General features: G+C 42.8%; 2 protein-coding genes and 1 long non-coding RNA gene across 5 annotated transcripts; 1 reads left to right on the forward strand and 2 right to left on the reverse strand.

Moving 5' to 3' along the window:
* Window positions 1–2,416: 2,416 nt before the first annotated feature.
* LOC120696022 lies at window positions 2,417–3,848 on the reverse strand. The gene is made up of 2 exons (XR_005683991.1): window positions 3,534–3,848; window positions 2,417–3,360 (listed from the first exon to the last, which is right to left on the reverse strand). It is a non-coding gene; the product is annotated as an uncharacterized LOC120696022 (long non-coding RNA).
* Window positions 3,849–5,311: 1,463 nt separating this feature from the next.
* On the reverse strand, window positions 5,312–7,737 carry LOC120675744 (plant cysteine oxidase 5-like). Its single transcript, XM_039956955.1, has 6 exons — window positions 7,460–7,737; window positions 6,918–7,128; window positions 6,522–6,670; window positions 6,254–6,401; window positions 5,789–5,992; window positions 5,312–5,678 (listed from the first exon to the last, which is right to left on the reverse strand). Exons 2-6 carry the CDS (start codon window positions 7,015–7,017, stop codon window positions 5,563–5,565), a joined length of 717 nt encoding a protein of 238 aa, XP_039812889.1. The 5' UTR covers window positions 7,018–7,128; window positions 7,460–7,737; the 3' UTR covers window positions 5,312–5,562.
* Window positions 7,738–13,539: 5,802 nt separating this feature from the next.
* On the forward strand, window positions 13,540–18,492 carry LOC120675753 (nucleobase-ascorbate transporter 2-like). Of its 3 annotated transcripts, none has more exons than XM_039956966.1 (14): window positions 13,540–14,083; window positions 14,163–14,367; window positions 14,442–14,539; window positions 14,766–14,942; window positions 15,097–15,197; window positions 15,645–15,720; window positions 16,227–16,462; window positions 16,534–16,630; window positions 16,771–16,857; window positions 17,082–17,140; window positions 17,239–17,330; window positions 17,410–17,487; window positions 17,578–17,738; window positions 17,873–18,424. In XM_039956966.1, exons 2-14 carry the CDS (start codon window positions 14,274–14,276, stop codon window positions 18,083–18,085), a joined length of 1,569 nt encoding a protein of 522 aa, XP_039812900.1. In that variant the 5' UTR covers window positions 13,540–14,083; window positions 14,163–14,273; the 3' UTR covers window positions 18,086–18,424. The 3 variants fall into 3 exon arrangements, with proteins under 3 accessions (XP_039812900.1, XP_039812906.1, XP_039812912.1); XM_039956972.1 differs by having other exon boundaries at window positions 13,605–14,083; window positions 14,256–14,367; window positions 14,442–14,531; window positions 17,873–18,492; XM_039956978.1 differs by lacking the exon at window positions 14,442–14,539 and having other exon boundaries at window positions 13,605–14,083; window positions 14,256–14,367; window positions 17,873–18,492.
* The last annotated feature ends 3,230 nt before the right edge of the window (window positions 18,493–21,722 follow it).

The raw sequence follows: 21,722 nt of genomic DNA on the forward strand, positions 1-21,722 counted from the left end.
TCATTGACCTGCCTCTCTATTTCATCCTTTTGCAGTGGTGAATATCTATATGGCTTGGAATTGACTGGAGCAGCATTGGGAAGTAGTGAGATAGCATGGTCATACATTCTTTGTGGAGGCAATGATTTAGAATCCTTGAACACCTCATCATACTGGCTGATCGCATTTTAATGGCAGCAGGAATAGGGGGTATAGTGTCAGAAGATTGCTCAAGGGCAGGTTGCACAACCGCCATAGCCCATATGTCATTGCCTTTGGCAGCTTTGACCACTTGCTCAACAGAAATACTTGAAATAGTATGGTCAGACTGGGGCACTACACCTTGCAACTTAATCAGCTTGCCCTGGAAGTGGAACTGCACCCATCTCTCCTGCCAGTCGCAGGTCATTGGCCTAATTTCTCCAACCAGTCCATACCGAGTACCATATCGTAAGCACCAAGAGGAAGTACCAAAGCATCAGTAGTAAAAGTAGTGCCCTGAATCCACCAGCTAAAGTTCTGCACCACTTGAGAACAGAGAATTGTCTGTCCATTCGCAACTCTGACCTCAATGGGAGGAATATCCACCAGGGTACAAGGAACTTTAACAAGCATTCTAGCACTAATAAAAGAGTGAGAACTACCAGTGTCTAGTAACTGCAGCACCACCTGGTTAGAAGCGAGGGCTCTGAACTTGATCAGTTTGCTCTTCTCAGCACCTGTTATGGCATTCAGAGAAACCAACACATCCTCAGGTGCAAAAATATTCTGCGGAGACTCCAGCACATCCAATAGGTCATCAGGCAATATGACACCGCCATCACCCCCATCTTCCACAGCAATGAAATTTAACTCTGGATTTGCTGGCTGTTTCCATTTGTGGCCTGACACAAACTTTTCACCACATTTGTAGCACAAGCCATTTTGTTTTCTGAACTCCCTCAGTTTTCTGTCCTTCCAAAGTTCACCAGCAGAAAACTGAGAGGTTGTATCAAGCTTTGCAGGAGGGAAAACTGCCTTGGAGGAGGGAGACTTAGTGAAACTCTTTTTATGCCTGCTCAACAGAGATTCTTGGACAGCAGCCAGAGTAGCAGCCTTCGTCATTGTGTTAGGTAACTGCATCTCCACTGCAGGGCACAATTCATCCTTAAGTCCCAATACAAACTGTGACACTAGAAGGGTTTCACTGACGGTTTTATGAAACAGCTTTATGTGATACACCAACTGCTCAAACTGCTTTTTATAATCAGCAACAGAGCCGACCTGTTTCAGAGTCAACAATTCCATCATCTTATCCCTGTGAGTGTTCACCTCAAATTCAGAGAGTACAGACTGTTCAAACTGTTCCCATGACTGACCTTCATAAGTATCCTTGTGAGCCTGGTACCAGTGAGATGCACGGCCTGACAAATTCATAGTAGCAGCAATAATTCTAAATGCATCAGGGATTTGGAACAGAGAAAAGTAGGCTTTACACTTATCCAGCCAAATTCGGACATCAGACCCTTCAAATACTGGAAAATCCATCTTATGAAGCCAAACATGTTTGGGCACTGAATCCTCGACCCCAACATCATGAATACGATGAGTACCCAAAGGAACCAAAGAACCTGCCCCTGGAAGAACACTTGGATCAGAACTAGAGACATGTGGATCAGTAGCAACGGGAGAAGAGGGAAACACCACCTGAGAAGGAAGGTACTGTGGAGGCGGCGGTGGTGGGTACATGGGATGCGCTCCCATCAGCCCAGCGCCGTCGCGCCCGGGGATTTGCAACTTCGGTGGCGCGGTAGTCTTCAGAGCACGAGCGACCTGCGGCTGCTCCTGCTGCAAGTTCGCTACCGACGTCATCGTCAGGTCGACCTTGGCTTGTACTTGCTCGATGCACCCGGCCTGATCGATGAGCTTGGCGTCCAACTCGGAGATCTGTGTCTTCACGGTGGCCACCGCCTCAAGCTGCTCGAAGAGGGACTTGAACTTTTCGTCGAACAACTTGGCGAGGCGATCTTCCATCTCCGTCATGGCTTCACACACTTGACGGGTGTGCGCAGCTTGTCGATTAGGAGCCGTGGTGAACTCCTACGCCCTGCCGCGCGAAGAACAGGTGAATCCCCAAACTAAAACCCTAAGTGGCGCAAGGGAACGTGATGGTCGACGATGCCAGAGCGGCTAACCGGCGATTTGCGTGGCCGCCGGAATCGGAAGGATTCTCGGCGGAGCGGATCGAGTCGCCGGGGAGGCTGACCAGACCGGGGATGAGGCGGCGAGGGCGAAACTGGACGGAGGCGCGCCAAGGATAGACTGAATCTGATACCAATTGTGATATCCCAATCGCGAGATTGAGATGATCACAATACAAGAGAGAGATCCAAGGCAGAAGAGAGGGGACTTTGGGAGGAGAAGCAGAACACGGAAGAAGAGAGAGAGAGAGAGATACGAGGAAGTTAATTCTTTTCATTCATGCCGAAACACGCTGGTCACACGGGTTCATATAAGCGGACGTAGCCGCAACATCCCACGCACTCCCAGGCCCATGGCCATTACAACTCACACGAGCCCATGGCCCAAATACGAAGACAGCCCAATACACAGAGATTAGTATACATGACATACATACCCCCACGAAGTATGAGGTCCGGAACACTTAATCCCCCCCACCCCCCAACTAAACCGGATGCTGCACCCCCTGATCAATCCTAACCCGTGCACTTAACCCCAGGTGGATTTCCTGGGCGGTATTGGCCACGCTGGTTGCTGAGGTTCAAGCTCCAAAATAATTCAGTAAACACCACCAGCTCAAAGCCATCCTATAAGTCATAGCAACTTTTAACTGTGTGCAACCTATCGTGCCAAATGGTTTCAGCCTTACAGAGAAAGCATATGAATTTACTGCACATGTTATACTTTACAGCAGCTCAAAATGAACCAGTGATAAACTGCACTGCTAACCAACTGTTTCATGGCAAAAGATGATTGTCCTAGATAGATCAGGTTTTAAGGAGGCTAACAGGGTTCACTACTCCAAGCAAAAGTAAGTTAACTATGAAGTTATTAATTAATACTCTACAATTAATCCTAGTAAAATGGTCAAGCATTTCATCATAAAACATAATTTCAGCATGCAGGAAATAATAAGACAATGCTAAAACAATTGGTTTCATCATTTTTGGAGCTACCATTAATTTACTTTGAAATTCACTAAATCCCAAACACACAAGTACTAACAATGCATAACAAGAAAGAGACTATTAGCTTCTACTGTTCTCTCTCTTCACCTTAGCGTACAAGCAGAGTGCTGCTTCAGCAATGGCTTATAGATGGATACTCACGAACGGGAGCTCACCGGCAGCCACGAAATCCAGCGACCCAGCATGATTTGAACTACAACAATGCACGTAAACATCTACAGTAAGAGGATAGAGGTGACTGAGACGCTCCCCAGTTCTCACTGGTTCGCGCAGCTCGGCGCTCCCCATTGCGGCGGCCATGGCAGAGGCGAGTGCGGCGACACTAAAACAAAGGCCAAAACTTCTGGGAAGGAAGTGGAAGCTCACTGAGCGCTAAGTGAATGAAGGCTTCTGCAGCTGGGTGTAGAAATAGGAGACGACGCATTTCATCAAGCAGGTCGAGGGCGATGGTCTGGCAGAGCTTGGTGGTCGCAGTTTCGCGATTCCCGGCGAGGTGAGGCTCTCCTACAGCTGACAGGGCACCTATTGGCTTCTGGACGGCCGACATCCTACGTAGATGCCTGCGTGGCATCCTTCGGGGCAAGTTGACCGCGCGATCGGGAGGTAGTCGGCGCCGACAGAAGCTATCGGCTGTGTAATAGCCGACAGGAATCTTTTCAGCCGACAGTCTAATCGGCGCCTGTCGGCCCATGGAGTGCCGACAGGTGCCTGTCCGCGTGATTCTTCGAGCCAAACAGTTGTCTGGCGCTTCAATTTGTTCTTTTTGGCTACTCATTCTCGAAGGGGAATCTGTATGCATTGCAGCAACCACATGTGGAAAAAAAAGAATCAAAACATGTCGTGTTTTTTCCTAGAACGTTAAAACATGGCTAGTTACTGTGTATGTAGCAAAGTTGCACCTATCTAATGCCATGAATTAATTAGGCTCATTAGATTCGGCTCGCAAAGTTGCACCTATCTATAATTTTTTTTCAGATAGACTTCATTTAATACTTCATGCCATGTTTTTATGGTTTACTCCACTCTAGTCTGCAAAAATTCATCAGCAGCATGAACTGAAGTAGTGAAGTGGTCCCTTTCGAACAGTGGGCGGCCCGGGCCCGAGTGTTGTGCATGATTGAGCACTTTAATAGTATCGCCCTGATAAGAGGAGCAGCAGCCATGCTTTCAATGGAGAGGCCTGTCGGCCGGCGACTAGCCGATAAGAGGCCTTATCGTCCCGAGAAGGCCTGTCGGCCATCAAGGGGCCGACTAGTGGTCTATCTCGCCAACAAGCCACGCTGGCGTACGTTCATGAGAGGTGTTGATGTGGACACCACTAGTCGGCTTCTTAGAAGCCGACAGGTACTTGTCGACCGTTCAGAAGCTGATAGGTGCCCTATCAGTTGTTGGAGAGCCGACATGCACCTATTTTTGCAATTCTTTTTATATAACATTTATTTTTGCGATTATTTATTAAAATAATATTATTTAAAAAAAATTCACATATCCACTGTACAGATTTGCTCAGCAAGGATTTTTACTTTTCTGAACCTTTCATCTCTATGCACATCAGTAAGTTTCATCTCTTCGCACATCATTAAGAGTTTTATTTTAAAAATAATCCACCCAAACAAATATTTGAAGTCTAACGCTTTTGGTCACGCTGGTCGGTGTGGCGAGACAAAAACAGGGTATCATGCCACATGCATTGGCGTCACAAAGTGTACCACATTGGAGCACACGGGAGGGGTCTGCCAGCGCATATTCTACGTGTCGAGTTTGTCACGCCACTCCCATCAGCGTGACAGCAAAGTATTGTCACGCCATCACACCGGCGTGCCAAGATCTGACCTTAGTAAATTATATCTTTTCATACAAACTTGGATGAAGATGAATTTTATATAAAAATTGTAGCTCTCAATAAGATCTACAACTTTGTAGTTTTTAGTTTTTTCATTCAAAATCACTAAAATGCTTAAATCATTTGTCAACATATTAAGTACTTGTGCCTTTGTCATGTCGTCTCTAACTTTACATTTCATCATGGTTCCACCAATTAAGTTCTATATAAAATTTGAAATATGAAATGACATAGACTAATAATAATAATTCGATAAGAAATACAATGAGAAATCAAACTTAAGTTCCAAGAGGGAGGCCTGTATCCAAAGGAAGGCTCAAAAATACCTTCACTTTTATATAATTATATAAATATTTTGTTAGCGAGTTACACATTAAATGTACAATAAAATTACCTTAAAATACATAAATCTGATCGAATCGAATGGAATAATTACGTGCCTCTAAATAAAAGTGCAAAGCAAATGGGGAAATGGAATGATTTGCATGGCTATGTACTTCTTTATAACTTAAGAAACTAAAGAAAGCAATTATTATGCTGCGCATGATCTTCTCATAACTTTAAAGCAGGTCCTGTGTACAGGTCCCTTCTAATGACAAAGCTGTCACGGGGCTGGTATTCTTCAAGCCAAACAAATTCAGATCCCTTTGTACGGTTCAATAAAACGCCTGGAGAAACAATAGCAATCCAAAAGGTGAGTAAGAACCTGAATTCAAATCACAATCAGTAGAGCAAGTGTTGTACATATATGTTCATGCATAAAGATTGTTACACTAACCCGATGGGTCTGACTTTGGGCAGCTCCGGAAGTAGGAGCAGTGCCTCCCACCTTCTGAAGAGTAAGGAGGTGTTAAAATGTCTAGGATAGCACATGGTGTGATGGCTTTGAAAGCATGTATGTTCCCCTCTTCTTCTGGATGAAGAACCATGGCCGCACAAGGCGCCGACATTTCACCATCTCTTACAACCTTCGCAGGTTTCACTTCAATTTACAAAAGAAAGTATGCAATCAAAATTGATGGAAAGCACAGGACAGTCAGAGCCATGAACTTGAAGGCATTAACTTGGCAATACTATATTCAAATACTGTTATATCAGAGGGCATTGGCACGTCTAACATCCAAAAAAGTTTGGGGTATTATATCAAAAGTTTGATTTTTATACATTTTTGAACAACCTAAAAAGGTAATTTTAATTCGTTAGTGAAGTTCATCATAAGTACTTATGATTAAGGAAACCTTACCTTTTAATAAGCTAAGAGGTTCAGCGTTATCAATCCAGTCATATGCTTTGACATGCACTGTGCCATATAAAACTTTGCTAAGTACAGTCATTCCAGGATGGTTGTGGAGTGGAATGATGGACGATGCTGGTATGCAGAATATCCCAATCTGTACATTCAACATGAACGACAACAACCTTTAGGCAAAGGGTGAAAGTGGACTGCTGAAAACTTGAATGATGCAATGCAGAAAAAAGATATATGGCATATGAAGTTGTTAATGGCTTACTGAGAAGCTTTTGCACTCATAAATGTGGCGGTATCTGATCGCAGGGCTGGAAGGAAAAACTCTTTTCCTACTCCGGGTTTGTGGACTCCGCCAAACACGTGCAGCTTGAGCTTCACACTCTAGTCCAACATCACAAGGTGTGATCTTGTCTGCCAGGAAGTTGTGAACAATAAGAACAGACCTGTTAATTTTTTCATGAGTCATGCTTGTGTCTTTTAAACTTTTCACAGTACTTCAATTTAACAACCAATACATAATGTCAGTGACAGAAACACGCTTTGTGCAAATTATACTCTCACCCCATAGATGTTTGCTTCGTTCTAATTGATATTGTGTCCTCCAGCTTTGATTTTCTGAAGATTATGTCAATACCAGAAGGTAGGTAGTAGTTCTTACCTAATACAACACGGACTTTATCGATGGCTTCAGAAGATATAGGTCCCTTTTCAGATAATGATCCTTTACAGACCTCATAAAGCTGCTGGATCCCGCCCATAGTAGTCGAAGGAATTTATAATAACTTAGAACTAAACTAAGAAGTTTCAACCCTCAGATATATACAAGTTCACTTCGACAGAAGTTGAAAGACTGAGGTTTCCTTTAGAGCCTGTGTCAATGAGAAATGAGTTGATTATGAAGACATGCCAAGTAGGATAAAGAGAAAATCAAGAGATGGGCACATGCATACATCAATCGATTTGAAGAGTAACCAAAATGAAAAACTGCGATTTGAAGGAAAAGAAAGTCTGCATTCACCTAAAAGGAAAAGAAACTACTTCACATTAAGATATTTACAGAATTAGGACATCTTTACAAGTCAAGACTAAAATCAACAAAACTAAAAGTAGATCTCCGAGGGCCATGAGAAACATGTAGACAGAAAGAATAAAACTTTGGATTGGATGGAACCAGGAAACAGAGGCGATGCAAAGGGATACCTCGGGTTCTTGGAAAAGGGGACGAGCCAGATGAGGAGGGTCCTGAGACCTCATCTCACGAGCTCCAGTATGCATGAACCCCCATCTTGTACTCTGATGCCCGGTCGGTTGATGGACAATAGGGACAGTAGGGCGAGTGGGCGTTGTTGAATTTTGATGCAACGCTGGAAGATGACCTTCTCCCTTCCGGCTCTAGAAGAGGACCGAAAGAAACAGGGCAGTGACAGATTTGATATGTTCCTTTTGTGCTTGCACACACACTTTATTAGTGTAGCAGGCGAAGAATCTCATCGCATTTTATTAGTGGAGAAGTGGATCGGAGTAGCCACCACTGATGGCTTGCCTGTAAAGATCATGTGACATCTCATCTCCTTATCTTTATCTTCACAGAGAGTGTTGTCTAAGAAAACAACTTTTTAAGCAAGGCCAAAGCAATGGTCTAGATGGATGATGCTTTCTAGATTACGCAAAAAAGTTATGCTTGTTTAACTATGTGCCATACTGAGTAATGGCCTCAAGATTTTAGGTGAACTGGCTCATGAATTGAACTCGACAGGGATGTCTCTGAAGAGTGGAAGGAATCTCTCTCTCTCTGCTTGAGATTTAATTTGTACATCACATGGGTCCTGACCTGAAAACTAATCTTTTAGGTATCCAGACCAATATTTATTTAATTTGTTTACTTGAGCCCAGAAATTTAAATACCATATTTATTTAATATTTAGTTACATTTCCTTATCCGAAAAATCATCCTTTGTCCATACTTTCGTTACAGAACAACATATTGTACTCGACAGTTCAACAGTACTCTGCTGTGTCGTTCCACTATCGTTTTAGATACTATTTTATTTTAGGTGGGGAATATATCAGATGCAAAACCTCTCCGTGCAAATCGTGCAAACTTCAATCCGGGTCACCGGATCAACATCCAAAGAGCATATGGGATTGGGTAATTTTACAATTAACTGCCCACCCTTGAATTGGGTAATCACACTTTTGCAAATCTCCCCTCCCACCCTCCTGCGCCCCTCCCTTTGGATGTTGATCCAATGGCTCAGATTGATGTTTGTATGGTTTGCACGAAGAGATTGGTTTGCACCTGATATGTTTAAGTGTCTCCCATCTTTTGTTAAGTACTCTTTTCTAAGTTCCAACAGCACTATAAGCTTCTTCGGCTCAAGACATCCAGTTATAATCATCGATTCAAGCTTAGAAGAAGAGGAAGCAAACACTGAAATCTCGTCATGACCATTATAAGATTTCATCAAAGCTGCCACGCAGCACTATATTTTATCAACACTGCATCACCACCGGTTTGGGAGCAGGTGGCTGTAGTAGGCTAGTAGCCATTGGAACCGGCGGTATCACCGCCGCTTTGAGATACCAACGGCGGTGAAAGTTCAAATTACCATCAACGCCGGCGGTGATAAGTGAACAGTAAACCCCCCATCTATTTTCAAACCGAAAATCTATCGGTTCGCATAAAAGAATCATAACTTTTTCAAACAAAATTGTATAAAGATAAACTTTATATAAAAAATTACAGAACTCGAGGAGTAGTTGAAAACCTTTTATTTAAAATAATTTATATACACAAATATCAAATATAAATTATAAATTATTAGACCAATCAAACGACTTTAAATGAAAAAAAAGGATCAGCATCAAAGCTGTAGTATTTAACAAGATCTCACTACTAAACGGGCCATCGGTCCAGGCCAAAAGTACCAACGAGCATCAGCACCAGCTACAACAGTCAGGTGGCTAGAGGGGACTTTTAGTACCGAGTCGTGGCATGGTCCAGTACCAATGCCCACCATTAGTACCGAATCGTGGCATGATCCGGTACTAATGCCCGCACCATTAGTACCGGGTCATGCTAATAACTCCACATACTAATGAGTGACTTATTAGTATCGAGTTGCGCCATGTTTCAATACTAGTGCTTCCGCCTATATATACCAGACCCCCTCCCCGAGTTGCCATGAACTCAGCACTATCCATGACAGCCTAGTGAGGGGAGGGGGTGAGAATTTTTGAAAAAAAAATTAGCAACAAAGGTTATGAATTTTCGACATGAGCTTGCAATTAATTTTTTTAGATGTATCAGTTGGAGAACCGGTGCTGATGATGCACATTTCACACATCATATGTAAAATTTATGGACGTTGGATGTTGAGATGATTGATTATGCGGTGATTGCTTGGATATAATTTTTTCCCCATCATTATAATTTTTTATGAAGTTTTTAAAAAAGTTTATCAACCCCAGCTCGTGGCTCAAACGGACCGTGAAATCTAGTCATCACCGCCGGTTCGTGGCTCAAACCGGTGGTGCTGATGACCGAGTTTCTCCGTCGGTTTGTGAACAGCGAACCCCATTACCGCTGACTCTAATCTAACGCCACCTCAAACTAACTGGCAGTGAAGTGGGGTTTGGACCCAGTGGTGATGGGGTGGGTGTAGTAGTGTATTGATTGGAGTAAAGAGTATTGTGGACTCGCTTCAACATTTTCCCAACTGAGACTTTTGCATTCTCTTCTAGGAAAACTCGTTAGAGGAAAAGAGTAGCTTCTTTGCAACAGTTGGGATGTATGTCACACAGCTGGTTATTGTATGGTAATGTACCGTGATCTTCTTGAAAAAAAATACAATTTTGAGCATCCGTTGCAGCAATGCTTCGTTGATGATCAATCTAGTCACCTTTGATTAACTTTAACCAAATTTGACATGGATCAACAACTTGCTTGACCAGTTGAGCAAGATTTGCTATAAATATATACCTTCTGGACAACAAGCATCACTAGAAAATAAATTGACTGAGATAGTCCACCTAATTACTTCTGTGTTCTGTACCCTTACGGCTCCATTTATAACCGGCATTTGCTCCCCTTCTTTACTTTTGTGCTGTATACACTAGTACACTACACATTACCTAAGTGCACTGTCTCCATTCTTCATAGTAATTAATCTTGGCACCTGGCTTCCTTCCCGTGTCTGTCCTTTGTGCTAGTGCTGCTGAAAGCTTCTTTAGTTCAAGACGCGGTATAGCTCTGGCACGCCATAGTCATCAGTTCTAGCTTGGAAAAATGAAGCAAATAGCTGCATTCTATCTATGAAATCTCATATTTCTGGACGTACGGTACTCTGTTTTGGCCCTATCCTAGATATAGAGAATGCAAATTATGCTCTCTGTCTACATAGGAAAACTATGCATTAACCCCTGGCATTTTCTTTAGACGATGTGGGTTGATGTACGACAACATAAATATGGTGACCCCAACACCCCATGACCACCGGTTGAACTCAAATTGGCGGTGATAGACTTTCACCACTGGTTAGTGAGTAAGTAGCCGTAGTGGTCTGTTGAACCAAAGGTGAAAGTTTGTATCGCCGCCGGTTTGGGATACGAACTGGCGGTAAAATTTCAAACAACCATCACTGCTAGTTCGTACGAACCGGTGGTGATAAAACTTTCGCCCCTTTCTAAATTGAAAACGATACTCATTCATACAAAAAAGATTAAAACTTCTTCATATGAAGGTGAACGAAGATAAACTTTTATATCAAAATTATAAAACTCGACGAGATCTAAAATTTTATAGTTGACAATTTTTTTATTTAAAATTATTTATAGACATAAATATTTGATATAAGTTATTAGAACAGTCAAATGACCTTAAATTGTAACACCCTAAAATTCACCTTTAGAGTGCTTAGCTTTATTCTATCATAGGCTTCAAGAGAAATAATTTTAGGATATTTAAAACATACCTTAAGCTCAAACTGGTTTTGTTGCATTCATGGCGATGCATTTTTTTTGTTTGGTTGTGTTTGAGCTCTACAGTGTTTTCATATTTTTTTTCAAATTTCTCCATGTTAAATTCTATTTTATACACTTTTTCCTTTTTAGTAAAATAAAATCCTTTTCTTTTTTTTTAGTTTTTTTTCTCTTCCCGGACCGTCGGCCACTCCTACCGCGCCTGCCTCTCCCCCCCGGCTCCTCTCTTCTCTCGTCCTTTCTTTCTTTCTGTTGGGCCGAATCCAGCGCACTAGGATCCGCATGTTATCCCCGAGCTCCAGTTTGATCGGGACTCGGGCACGCTCTCTCCGAGCCCCCAGCCCGAATGCACACGCACGCCCCCGCCACGCTCGTCTTCTTTTCCGCACCCGCACGTGCCTTAGGAGGCTGTGCCCGCAGCCGCGCCGCCGTCGATCTCCTCCGCCGCCACGCCTCCAGCCACACCGCCGTCACTCCAAATTCTTCAAGATTCCTCCACTTTTCCTTTGTTACATGCCCGTCACCGTTCCTATGGAGAAAAAGTAAAAGATAAACAATAAAACCAACTAAAACCAAAGGACTGGTCTCCGGCGCTCCGTCATATCTGCAGCGTCTTGCAGGCATTCAGCAAAGATTCTTTGGGAGACACGGTCCTACTCCACACGCACTCTCGGAGCATTCATTAATTCCTGTTCTAAACCAGCTGGTGGCTACTTACTGTTAATATATTATCAACAACTATGTAATATCGTAATCATTATATAATAGGTCCCTGTATTCCCTTCGTTCTGAAATATAGGACATCCTGAATTTTTTTGACAAATTATAGAGGTATAAAAAAACATATATACCCCTTATTAATATGCCTTTTTATCCTGCCCGCACCAAAACTAAAGAAATTAGCGTGCCTTTTTTACTCCTCCAGCCTACCGCAATTGATTTCTTTACAAAACTAGCACCAAAACCAAAAAGATTAGCATGATTTTTTTTTCAAAAAACCTAAGATGCATTACATTTGGTACAAATTTTAAACCCTCCAATGCCTTACGTCCAAGATGGATGGAGTAGATTTCTAAGATATTACATGTGTTAAATTTTAGTCTAAAAGTGCTAAATTTTAGCACTAGCCTATCCAAACAGGAGTGCTAGTAAGGTGGGCTAAACTTTAGCCAAGGTTAAAACTTTAGCAGAAGTATGATTGCTATTAGATAAGTTTAGCTCTCAACTTTAGCCCATTCAAATAGACCTTTGGAGTAAGACTAATAATTTAGCCGGCAGTAGTGCTACTTGAATTGCTTATAACAACCCACTGGTATAATAGGTAGATATGAGTATAGGTTACATCATTAATGCATGGCTCACCGACCACCTCATCCTTAAACACGATTAGTTATAGTTGGTGGCTGGTGCTAATTTGTTATGAGAGAAAAGTATGCTGATTGGCTGGTGGTCGGTGCTGATTCGGCCCGAGAGTGGCTGACAAACTAGCGGAACAATAAATCTTAGAAGCTATAGTTCAGCGTCTCTCTTCTCGTAACGTAGCAACTCATACAAGCCGCTTCCATATTGCTTTTATAATATATAAACCATTAATACTTGATGCATCATATTCTCTCACAATGTTTATTTACAATATATATATAAACCATTAATACAGATGCGGCTATCTTGTACGGTCGTACCCGCTTACATCATCTTATTTGTCTGTTTAGTTTCCATTCCGTAAACGCATTAAAGTGAAAAGGAATCTTACTAATTTGAAGTACTAAATGAAGTTTATTTATAAAATTTTTTACATGGTTGGGTTGTAAATCGCGAGACGAATCTAATGAGCCTACTTAATCTATGATTTGCAACAGTGATGCTACAGTAACCGACCGCTAATTATTGATTAATCATGAATTAATTAGCATCATTAGATTCGTCTTGTGATTTACAACCCATCCATGCAAAAAAATTTATAAATATACTTCATTTACTACTTCAAATTGGAAAGATTCCGACTCAGAATTTTTAAAGCCCTCACGAACTAAACACGGCCTTACTCTGATCCTTCTGCCCTCTTTTCTCTCCACAAAGAAACAAATTCCAACGGCCCAATTCCATCGCCAGCACCCTCGTTCGCCCCACATCTCTGCAGCTCCAATCTCAACGCATGAAGAGCAAACGGGATCGGCATCACCCCACATGTCTTTATTTCAAGAAAAAGATCCCACCACACATCTGTCGCACATTCCTTAATCCTGCTTACTCCTACTCCAGAGATAGAAAACCGTTAATCGAGAGAGAGAGAGAGAGAGAGAGAGAGAGAGAGAGAGACTCTGCCACTGCGGGGCATAGCATCTGAGCCTGATGCCAGGGGAACAGCGGTTGCGCGCCCACTGACCTCTCGCACTCACACGCGCGCCTTTTCATGGCCTCTGCTGCAACGGCGCTGCCGCCTCTGCCTCTTTTCATCTTTTCCCCTTTGGCACCTTTCGCCTTTGCTGCTTCGACACATCCTCCCCCATCCCCGGCGGCCGCATCGACATCACCAGTTCCTTCACCGGTGCCTCCTTTCTCCCTCTTTGCTTGTTCGCCTGCGTACGTGCTTTACTGTGTCGCAGTCGCAGCTCCGTCGTCGCCGTCCTCGCCGAGCTCTGACCACCCCCGCTACCGCCGCTGACACCCGCTGACATTTGTCTCCCCAGCCCGGAGAGGATCGTTGCTGGGTATCGGTGTTTATCTACGGCATTAACATTGCTCCGGGTCTTGCAGTGGTTCCTCTTGGTTTAGTGCGCTTGTCTACTGCAGCTATTCTGCTCTCAGGGGGGGTCTCTTCGCTCTGTCCAGATTGGTCTCAAGGTATGATGGTGCCTTCTGCTTTTGATTATCCTTTTTCTTTGTCCATATTTGATCACCAAGATCATTGCTTGTGCTTCAGGTTCAGATCTAGGAGAGCTCGGGGCCGCTTCTTGATCACTTCTGCTGACAAAGGTTCCAACTGCTGCTTTCTCTGACAAATTCTTGAGCCCAGTCGGTTAGAAATCAGGAGATGGCCGAGGTGAAGCCGGAGGACATGGTCCATCATATGCCCATGGACCAGCTCCAGGGGTTCGAGTACTGCATCGACTCCAATCCTTCCTGGGGTATGGATCATGTTGCTGTTCTGTTTCTGAATGTGTAGATATTGCTAGTTCTGAATGTGTTGTGGGGGTTGCAGGAGAAGGGATTGCTTTGGGGTTCCAGCACTACATACTGTCCCTGGGCACTGCTGTCATGATCCCCACAATGCTGGTTCAGCTCATGGGTGGTAATGATGTGAGACTTCGGTCCTTGAATGTTTTTCTTTGTCGCAGTGATATTCAGTGTATACGTTGGCAGTAACTCAAGTTTCAGAATTATTTTCTTAGTGGTAACTAAATTTAGAACTTAAACAGATTACTGAAAGATGCGGAATTGTTAGTGCCAAGTCATACCATTCTTACTTCCACGGAAGGATCCATTGTGACTATAGAAATGTTTGTTTCGTTTTTCCTTCTCAAAGCATGATAAGGCCAAGGTGGTACAAACTCTGCTGTTTGTGACTGGAATCAAGACGCTGCTCCAGACGCTATTTGGCACTCGCCTTCCTACAATCATGGGAGGTTCATATGCATATGTGGTTCCAATCCTCTCCATAATCCGCGACCCCTCGCTCGCGCAAATAGCTGACGGCCATACTGTAAGTATACCATTATCTTCCTACGTTTTTTATGTATTTCAAAAACAGAAGTCCATGTTGAAATGGAAAAAAGGTTGATATCTTTAGGCCACTGCACTGCTGAAAATTTCATGTTTTTGTGTACCCAATGGTATTCCTTCTGTCTTGTTTGCAGAGATTTCTGCAGACAATGAGGGCCATACAAGGTTCACTGATTGTATCCTCAAGCATTCAGATAATTCTTGGATATAGCCAGTTGTGGGCAATATGTTCTAGGTACATGGAACTCTCCCTTTTGCCTCAGTTTATGCATGATATAATTTTCTATCAATTTCCATATCCAGTACACAAGTTATTTCCTTGAGATATCCGAATGTCTGAAGAATAATTTGTTAAGATTCATATGATGAAGCTGAGGGGCCCTTTGGTATAAATATTTCAACTTTAGCATGACATGTTGACATGTCTTGGTATAGTGGGCCATGTAGTCAATACGTGGATCATTATCTGTTGATTCTTTACAATCTAGTCTGGGTCCTTTGGCTATCCATCCACTTTATGCATCTGTCTGTTTGAATTGCGCGCATCACTTTAGGAAAAAGTACAATATGCTAATAAGATATTCAATGGGAGAATGGAAAATACGGAAAGTGATGGGAATGGCTGCTACCTTCGGATCGACGGCAGGAATAAGAATGTAACACTTTGATGTGCATGTTGCAGATTCTTTAGCCCACTTGGGATGGTTCCCGTCATTGCATTGGTGGGGCTTGGCCTTTTCGAGAGAGGATTCCCAGTGGTAAAAGCTCTAGCAGTCTTACTTTTGTTATGCATGCAAATACAATAATGCCAGCCACTTTGATTCCTCGTCATACTGAAAAATATTCTCCTCAACAATCTTATTATTTCTTTTCTTTCCATTGTTAAACATTATTACTGCACTATTATATTTGTCCTACCTTGCTGCTTAAGTGATATGATATTAGTGCTTTACTATAATTGAAGTATGAGTAGATCTGAGCTTACATTGTTACCCATTTTACATTATCTGCTACGGTGCTACCAAATATGTAATCTCAGTATATGTTAGATCTAGTCATTTTTAGAGTAGTATTTAGTGCCGTTGAGAAATCTTTTTATAATCAGTTTTGTCAGTACACTTAAAATGCTTCATTTGGCAATTGGAAATAATAAATCAATTATCCATCTATAATAGGCGGGATTCGACTATTAGCCACGAGCTGGCATTCTACCGCTATGGTTTACAAAATCCGAGTAAGCTAATTCAAGAAAAAATATTTGCAGGTTGGGAAATGCGTGGAGATAGGTCTTCCAATGCTTATCCTATTTGTTGCGCTTTCCCAGTATCTAAAGCACGTGCATGTTCCTGTTTTGGAGAGGTTCTCAATGTTAATATGCATCGCTCTTGTCTGGGTATATGCACACATCCTCACAGCAAGTGGTGCATACAAGCACACGGCACTTGTCACCCAGATCAACTGCCGAACAGACCTTGCCAACCTCATCTCTTCATCACAATGGTTTGTAGATTTCTTTTGTGTACATTCATATTTTACATTCCTCTTGTGACTTTCCCCTGCACTTTCGTTAGGATAAGCATTCCATATCCATTACAATGGGGCGCACCAACATTCAGTGCAGACTATGCTTTCGGTATGATGGCTGCGGTGCTAGTCTCTTTAATCGAGGTATGACACACTAAAACCACACGTAGCAATTTTTTTAAAAGTGTTTTCTCTATCATGCCTTATAGTAATTTGCCATGATGTCAATATTAGGCTTATTTGTGTATCTATCTGACTTGGTCGACAATATTTGAGGGTTGCAGACAACAGGAGCATTCAAAGCTGCTGCCCGGTTGGCTAGTGCAACACCCCCACCAGCATATGTCCTGAGCAGAGGCATTGGGTGGCAGGTTAGTGATATTATCCTGGCGTCAATAGAACTCGATCTATGTCTATGAAATGGGAAATAATATAATCCTCCTTTTATTTGTTGAAGGAAAAACTTTAGTCCAAATAATCTACTACTATATTTCATGGATTGCTGTAATCTTCCCAGACAAGAAAAATGTCTGGCATTTAACTGCAGTGGTAAAATTGTTGAATAACTAATGTTTTCCTATGCTGATACATCCAGGGCATTGGCACCCTATTAGATGGCCTATTTGGCACTGGGACTGGTTCTACTGTTTCTGTGTATGTGCATCACTTTACTGATACATAATTCTTCATTCTGTGATTGTTCTTTAACTCCATGCCTAACGCCATACTCTGGATGTCTGCCGGCAACACAGTGAGAATGTTGGTCTCCTTGGATCAACAAGGGTTGGTAGCAGAAGAGTGATTCAAATTTCTGCTGGTTTCATGATCTTCTTCTCCATGCTAGGTAACATTTGTCCCTCGAAAATGACATTAAGATGCATTACTTAGTTCTTTTTATGATTCTGAACATATCTTGAGTGCAGGTAAATTTGGAGCACTTTTCGCCTCCATTCCCTTCACAATATTTGCCGCCATTTACTGTGTTATGTTTGGAATTGTCGGTAAGCATCATATCAAACAAAGTGAAATGCCCTGTTTTAACTTTCTACTTCGAACAGTATAACCAAGTTTCTCATTTGTTTTGTCATCAGCTGCTGTGGGGCTCTCCTTTATGCAGTTCACCAACATGAACTCAATGCGCAACCTATTCATTATTGGTGTTTCACTATTCCTTGGTTTATCTATACCAGAGTACTTTTCTCGGTATTCCACGAGTTCTCGACAAGGCCCAGCGCACACGAAGGCTGGATGGGTTCGTACATTTCTTATCATAGAATTAAAGTTTCCAACTTAAAATGAGCTCCCCTAACGAATTATATCTGATCTTGTATTGTACAATGCAAAAAAAGAGGCGAAATTGTCTTAACATGTACTTTTTTGTTGCAGTTCAATGACTACATTAACACCGTCTTCTCATCCCCGCCAACTGTGGCCCTCTTCGTGTCAGTACTCCTTGACAACACACTCGACGTCCGAGATGCAGCAAGGGACCGAGGAATGCCATGGTGGGCACGCTTCAGGACGTTCAGAGGCGACAGTAGGAACGAAGAGTTCTATACCCTGCCGTTCAACCTCAACAGATTCTTCCCCCCATCATGAGGCAAAGGCAAACCACTGAAGTCAAAAGATGCTGCAAGCCAAATTCTCAACAAGCGCCTAGCAGTCAGATGTGCTTCCCATAGAGTATAACAACAACTGCAAGAGAAAGTTTTTTGCCAAAAAAGAGAAAGTTGGACAAAAGCAGAATTAACTCCCCGCTCGACGTCGATTGTACATAAATGGTTTCGTTTCTAGTACCGATCAATGATCAAGGAACAAGAATGTCGAATATTTGATATAGTGTGATTTTAGACATGTGTACTGTCGTCCCTTGTTAGAATTACAAAGGAAGTATATGTTCTATGCTACAGATGTACTGTCTATGGCGGTGCTTTTTTTTTTTGGCTGCAGAGAGGAAAACGGCAGGCGTTCATTAGTAATCCATATATGGAAATTTTCTTACAAAATTCTGGTGTCAACAGTTTGTCACTTGTCGCAGACAAGCTGCCTACACAGATTAAGAAAGCTCAGTGCAGCACTGGGAGTGCTGCTACTTTGTTCCTTTTTCCTTTGGTGAAGTGCTGCTACTTTATTCCTCTGTTTTGCAAAGAAACTTTTCGAACTCGATCGACTAAGGAAGGTACCTTGCGAGGTCCCTTACAACGTTCCTATACGGAGTTACATTTCACAGTAAACAAATGTAATGTACAATATTTCAATGGTCGTCTGACAACCAACCTGGCAGGCAATTTTGTGAGGGGGCTAAACCTGGCAAGCAATTTTCTGGACCATGAAACATGAAACAAATCAAACAGTAAGGATCACCGTGTTTATATCTACCCTATCATAAATCATAAATATTGAAATAATTGAAAACAATTCCTACCGAGATTAAACTCACCGTACCCTTCAGAAAGGAGTCACTTGCCACAAAGAATAGACTCATCATACCCCTCAGAAAGAACCTGCTTGCTAGTCCTCAGATTTGATGAAATGGATGTAGACCCATGTTATTGGATGAAGGAAAATATTTCCACCCAAAACTTTTATTTTTGCTCAGCTCAACCTATCCTTTCCTTAACCACTCGCCAATCAAGCTTCCACTTCCTTGTGTTGACGTCAATTAAGCATCCTCGGTTGCCAATTAATTTTCCTTTATTTTTTTCGAACGTTAATCAATCATCGATTTTATTTTCTAAAAATATATCAATCATGTGCTGATATAAACAATGACAACTAGTAATCATCTTGAACAATCCTTCTACTTTTTCCCCCTTTGGTGGCTCTAACTGCGCGTAATACTTCTACTTTCCATTTATTTTATTCTTTATCAATCATGATGCACCCATTTACAATGTTATATTTTCTATTATCCATTATCAATCACATTTTGCCAATCATAAATGATTGATACCTTTCTGGATTACTCTCCATGTTTTATAGATGTATACCATACGCATCAAAGATATTCAGAATCAGTGGGCTGAAATCAAGGGTTGGATTAGTGATTTATGCAATTAGTGATTGATACCTGCATGAATTATTTACTTTGGTTTGTAGATGTATGCCATATGCACCAAAGATTTCTAAAATCAGTGGGCTGAAATCATAGATTAGGTTAGTGATTTGTGCAATAATCAAGGATTGATATCTGCTCAGATTACTTTTCTTATTTTATAAATGTATGCCGTATATATGCACCAAAGGTTTCTAAAATCAGTGGGCTAAAATCAAGGATTGTATTAGTGATTTCTACAGTAAAGAGATAAAGAGATTGATATCTGCCCGGATTACTTTCTTTCTATGGTTAGTTGCCTTTTATACTATTGACACATTCTCTATCCCCTGCGCCTATATAATAAGTGAGGTCGCAGCCCTACCGCAAACACACACGTATAACATAGCTCCCTCTAGATTGTACTTGAATTGGCGGCATTTCCATCTTGACGACTTGCATCTACGGGTGTTGGGAGCATGACTACTAAACCAACCCTGACATGTGTTTTAGTGATCATCATCTATACTAATTTGGTTTGTTTTGGTTTATTTACTAAACAAAGTTGAGTGCTAGCCACCACGCAGCTGGTTTATCCACTAATTAATTAATTAATTAATTTTTTTTACAGTGTCCTTTCAGAGAACTGCGTGTGAATCTTCTACTTCTGTCTCCAACACAACACTGAGGAGATCCCACAGGTCAGGATACACGAGCAAGTGTTCAGTTGCATTAAATTAGTGAGGACCCACTTCATATGAATTTGATATATCTCTTAGCTCATGATATGCAGGTGTACGATGCGGCATGGCGGTAGACGGCGCGAGGTGAAGATCAGGCGAAAGATTCATGCTGAAGAACCGTGGTGAAGGATGAACGCGAGTAGGCTTGGTGAAGCGAAAGATTCATGTCGAGGGACCAAGACGGTGAAGGGTGAATGCGAGTAGGCTTGGACCGAGGGACCCAAAGAGGCCGGGCGGAGTCATGGCTGGTCCACATGGTGCATGAAAGAGTAAGAGTATATGGTGATGAAGACGGCGTCAGTCAAGTCGGCGAGAACGATGGCGAGTCAAGTAGGCGACCCGTGCGGTGGGTGCGCGCGAATGACTCGAAGGCATCAAGGCTCGGCGAGAGATCGGACATGCGTCGACATCAGCGGTTTGACCGGTTTGGCCTCAAAACTGGAGAGTCCGTCATGTCGTGCGGCGGCGTGTGAGAGGGCTTGACCGGTTTAGCCTCAAAACCGGAGGCGCAGCCGGATGGCCGAGGTGGAGGGCATGTGGCACTATCACGAAGTTTGAGTCGAGGCGAAGCAAAATTGTGAAGGCAACGTGTCTGTTCGATGTTTCTATAAAAACCTGGACCATTTTGTCCTTGCGTGGCTGTGTATCGTAGTTATTAGCGTAGAAGTATTTTAGTCATTCACCGAGAACCTTATATAAATAGGCATGGTTAGGGGATGAGTTAGCTTTTAAAACCTATTCATTTGCTCCTCTAATTTTTATGATTTTTGAATTAAAGTTTGTGCTAAGATTTTATTGGGAAAGGCCCTCCGGGCGTCAAAATAAAAGTAATTTTTGAGTTCATTCTCTTGTTTCGCGTTTTTCTTTCTTTTTTAATTTTCGAGGGTATTTTTTTGTGATTTTCGATTCGCGAGCTATACTCCACCGTTTCACGAAATTGTTCTTGGATCTGTTGGGATTTGTCTGTGCGCATCTGTGTCTCAAGTTTCTTTTGTATCCATGAAACTTTGAGAGGTTAATTTGCTTTCGAAGCTCCGGCTTTTTTTCTGTTTCCTCCGCTCTTGTTCCTGTCTGTTCGTGAGCATCCAGGAGGAGGAGCAGGTGCGAGCTGTGCGCACACGAGGAGCTGTGCGCTCGCAGCCGGAGGCCGGCTGGGCAGGCGGAGCAGGCCACACGCGGCCTTGCCCAGCACCGACGGCGGCGCGTGGAGGGGCGCAGGGCGCGGTGGCGCATGCGGGCAGGCGGCGGCGCTGAACGCGCTCGCAGCTGGTCTGCCCAGCACGAGTGTGTGCGAAACGAGGGGCGTGAAGCTCTTCACTTGCGGCTGGCCGCCCGCCGCGGTGGCGCTCAACGGCCCAAGGCGCTCGTCTTCCTCTTCCACGGTAAATCAGCTCACGGCACTGCACCCTTCAATCCCGTGGACGCGCGCGGCCGAGCCGGGCTTTGGCGGCGCCGGATA

The sequence above is a fragment of the Panicum virgatum genome, chromosome 2K (assembly GCF_016808335.1).
Source record: "Panicum virgatum strain AP13 chromosome 2K, P.virgatum_v5, whole genome shotgun sequence".
NCBI classification, from domain to species: domain Eukaryota; kingdom Viridiplantae; phylum Streptophyta; class Magnoliopsida; order Poales; family Poaceae; genus Panicum; species Panicum virgatum.

What these genes read in the sequence shown, in the direction of transcription:
- LOC120675744 (XM_039956955.1), bottom strand. Translation starts at nt 7,017, where the DNA reads ATGGGCGGGATCCAGCAGCTTTATGAGGTCTGTAAAGGATCATTATCT. An exon ending in TAAAGTCCGTGTTGTATTAG is followed by an intron (nt 6,671 to 6,917) that starts GTAAGAACTACT and finishes ACTTCCTGGCAG; the next exon opens with ACAAGATCACACCTTGTGAT. An exon ending in ATGAGTGCAAAAGCTTCTCA is followed by an intron (nt 6,402 to 6,521) that starts GTAAGCCATTAA and finishes TTGAATGTACAG; the next exon opens with ATTGGGATATTCTGCATACC.
- LOC120675753 (XM_039956966.1), top strand. Translation starts at nt 14,274, where the DNA reads ATGGCCGAGGTGAAGCCGGAGGACATGGTCCATCATATGCCCATGGAC. An exon ending in CGACTCCAATCCTTCCTGGG is followed by an intron (nt 14,368 to 14,441) that starts GTATGGATCATG and finishes TGGGGGTTGCAG; the next exon opens with GAGAAGGGATTGCTTTGGGG. An exon ending in TCGAGAGAGGATTCCCAGTG is followed by an intron (nt 15,721 to 16,226) that starts GTAAAAGCTCTA and finishes AAATATTTGCAG; the next exon opens with GTTGGGAAATGCGTGGAGAT.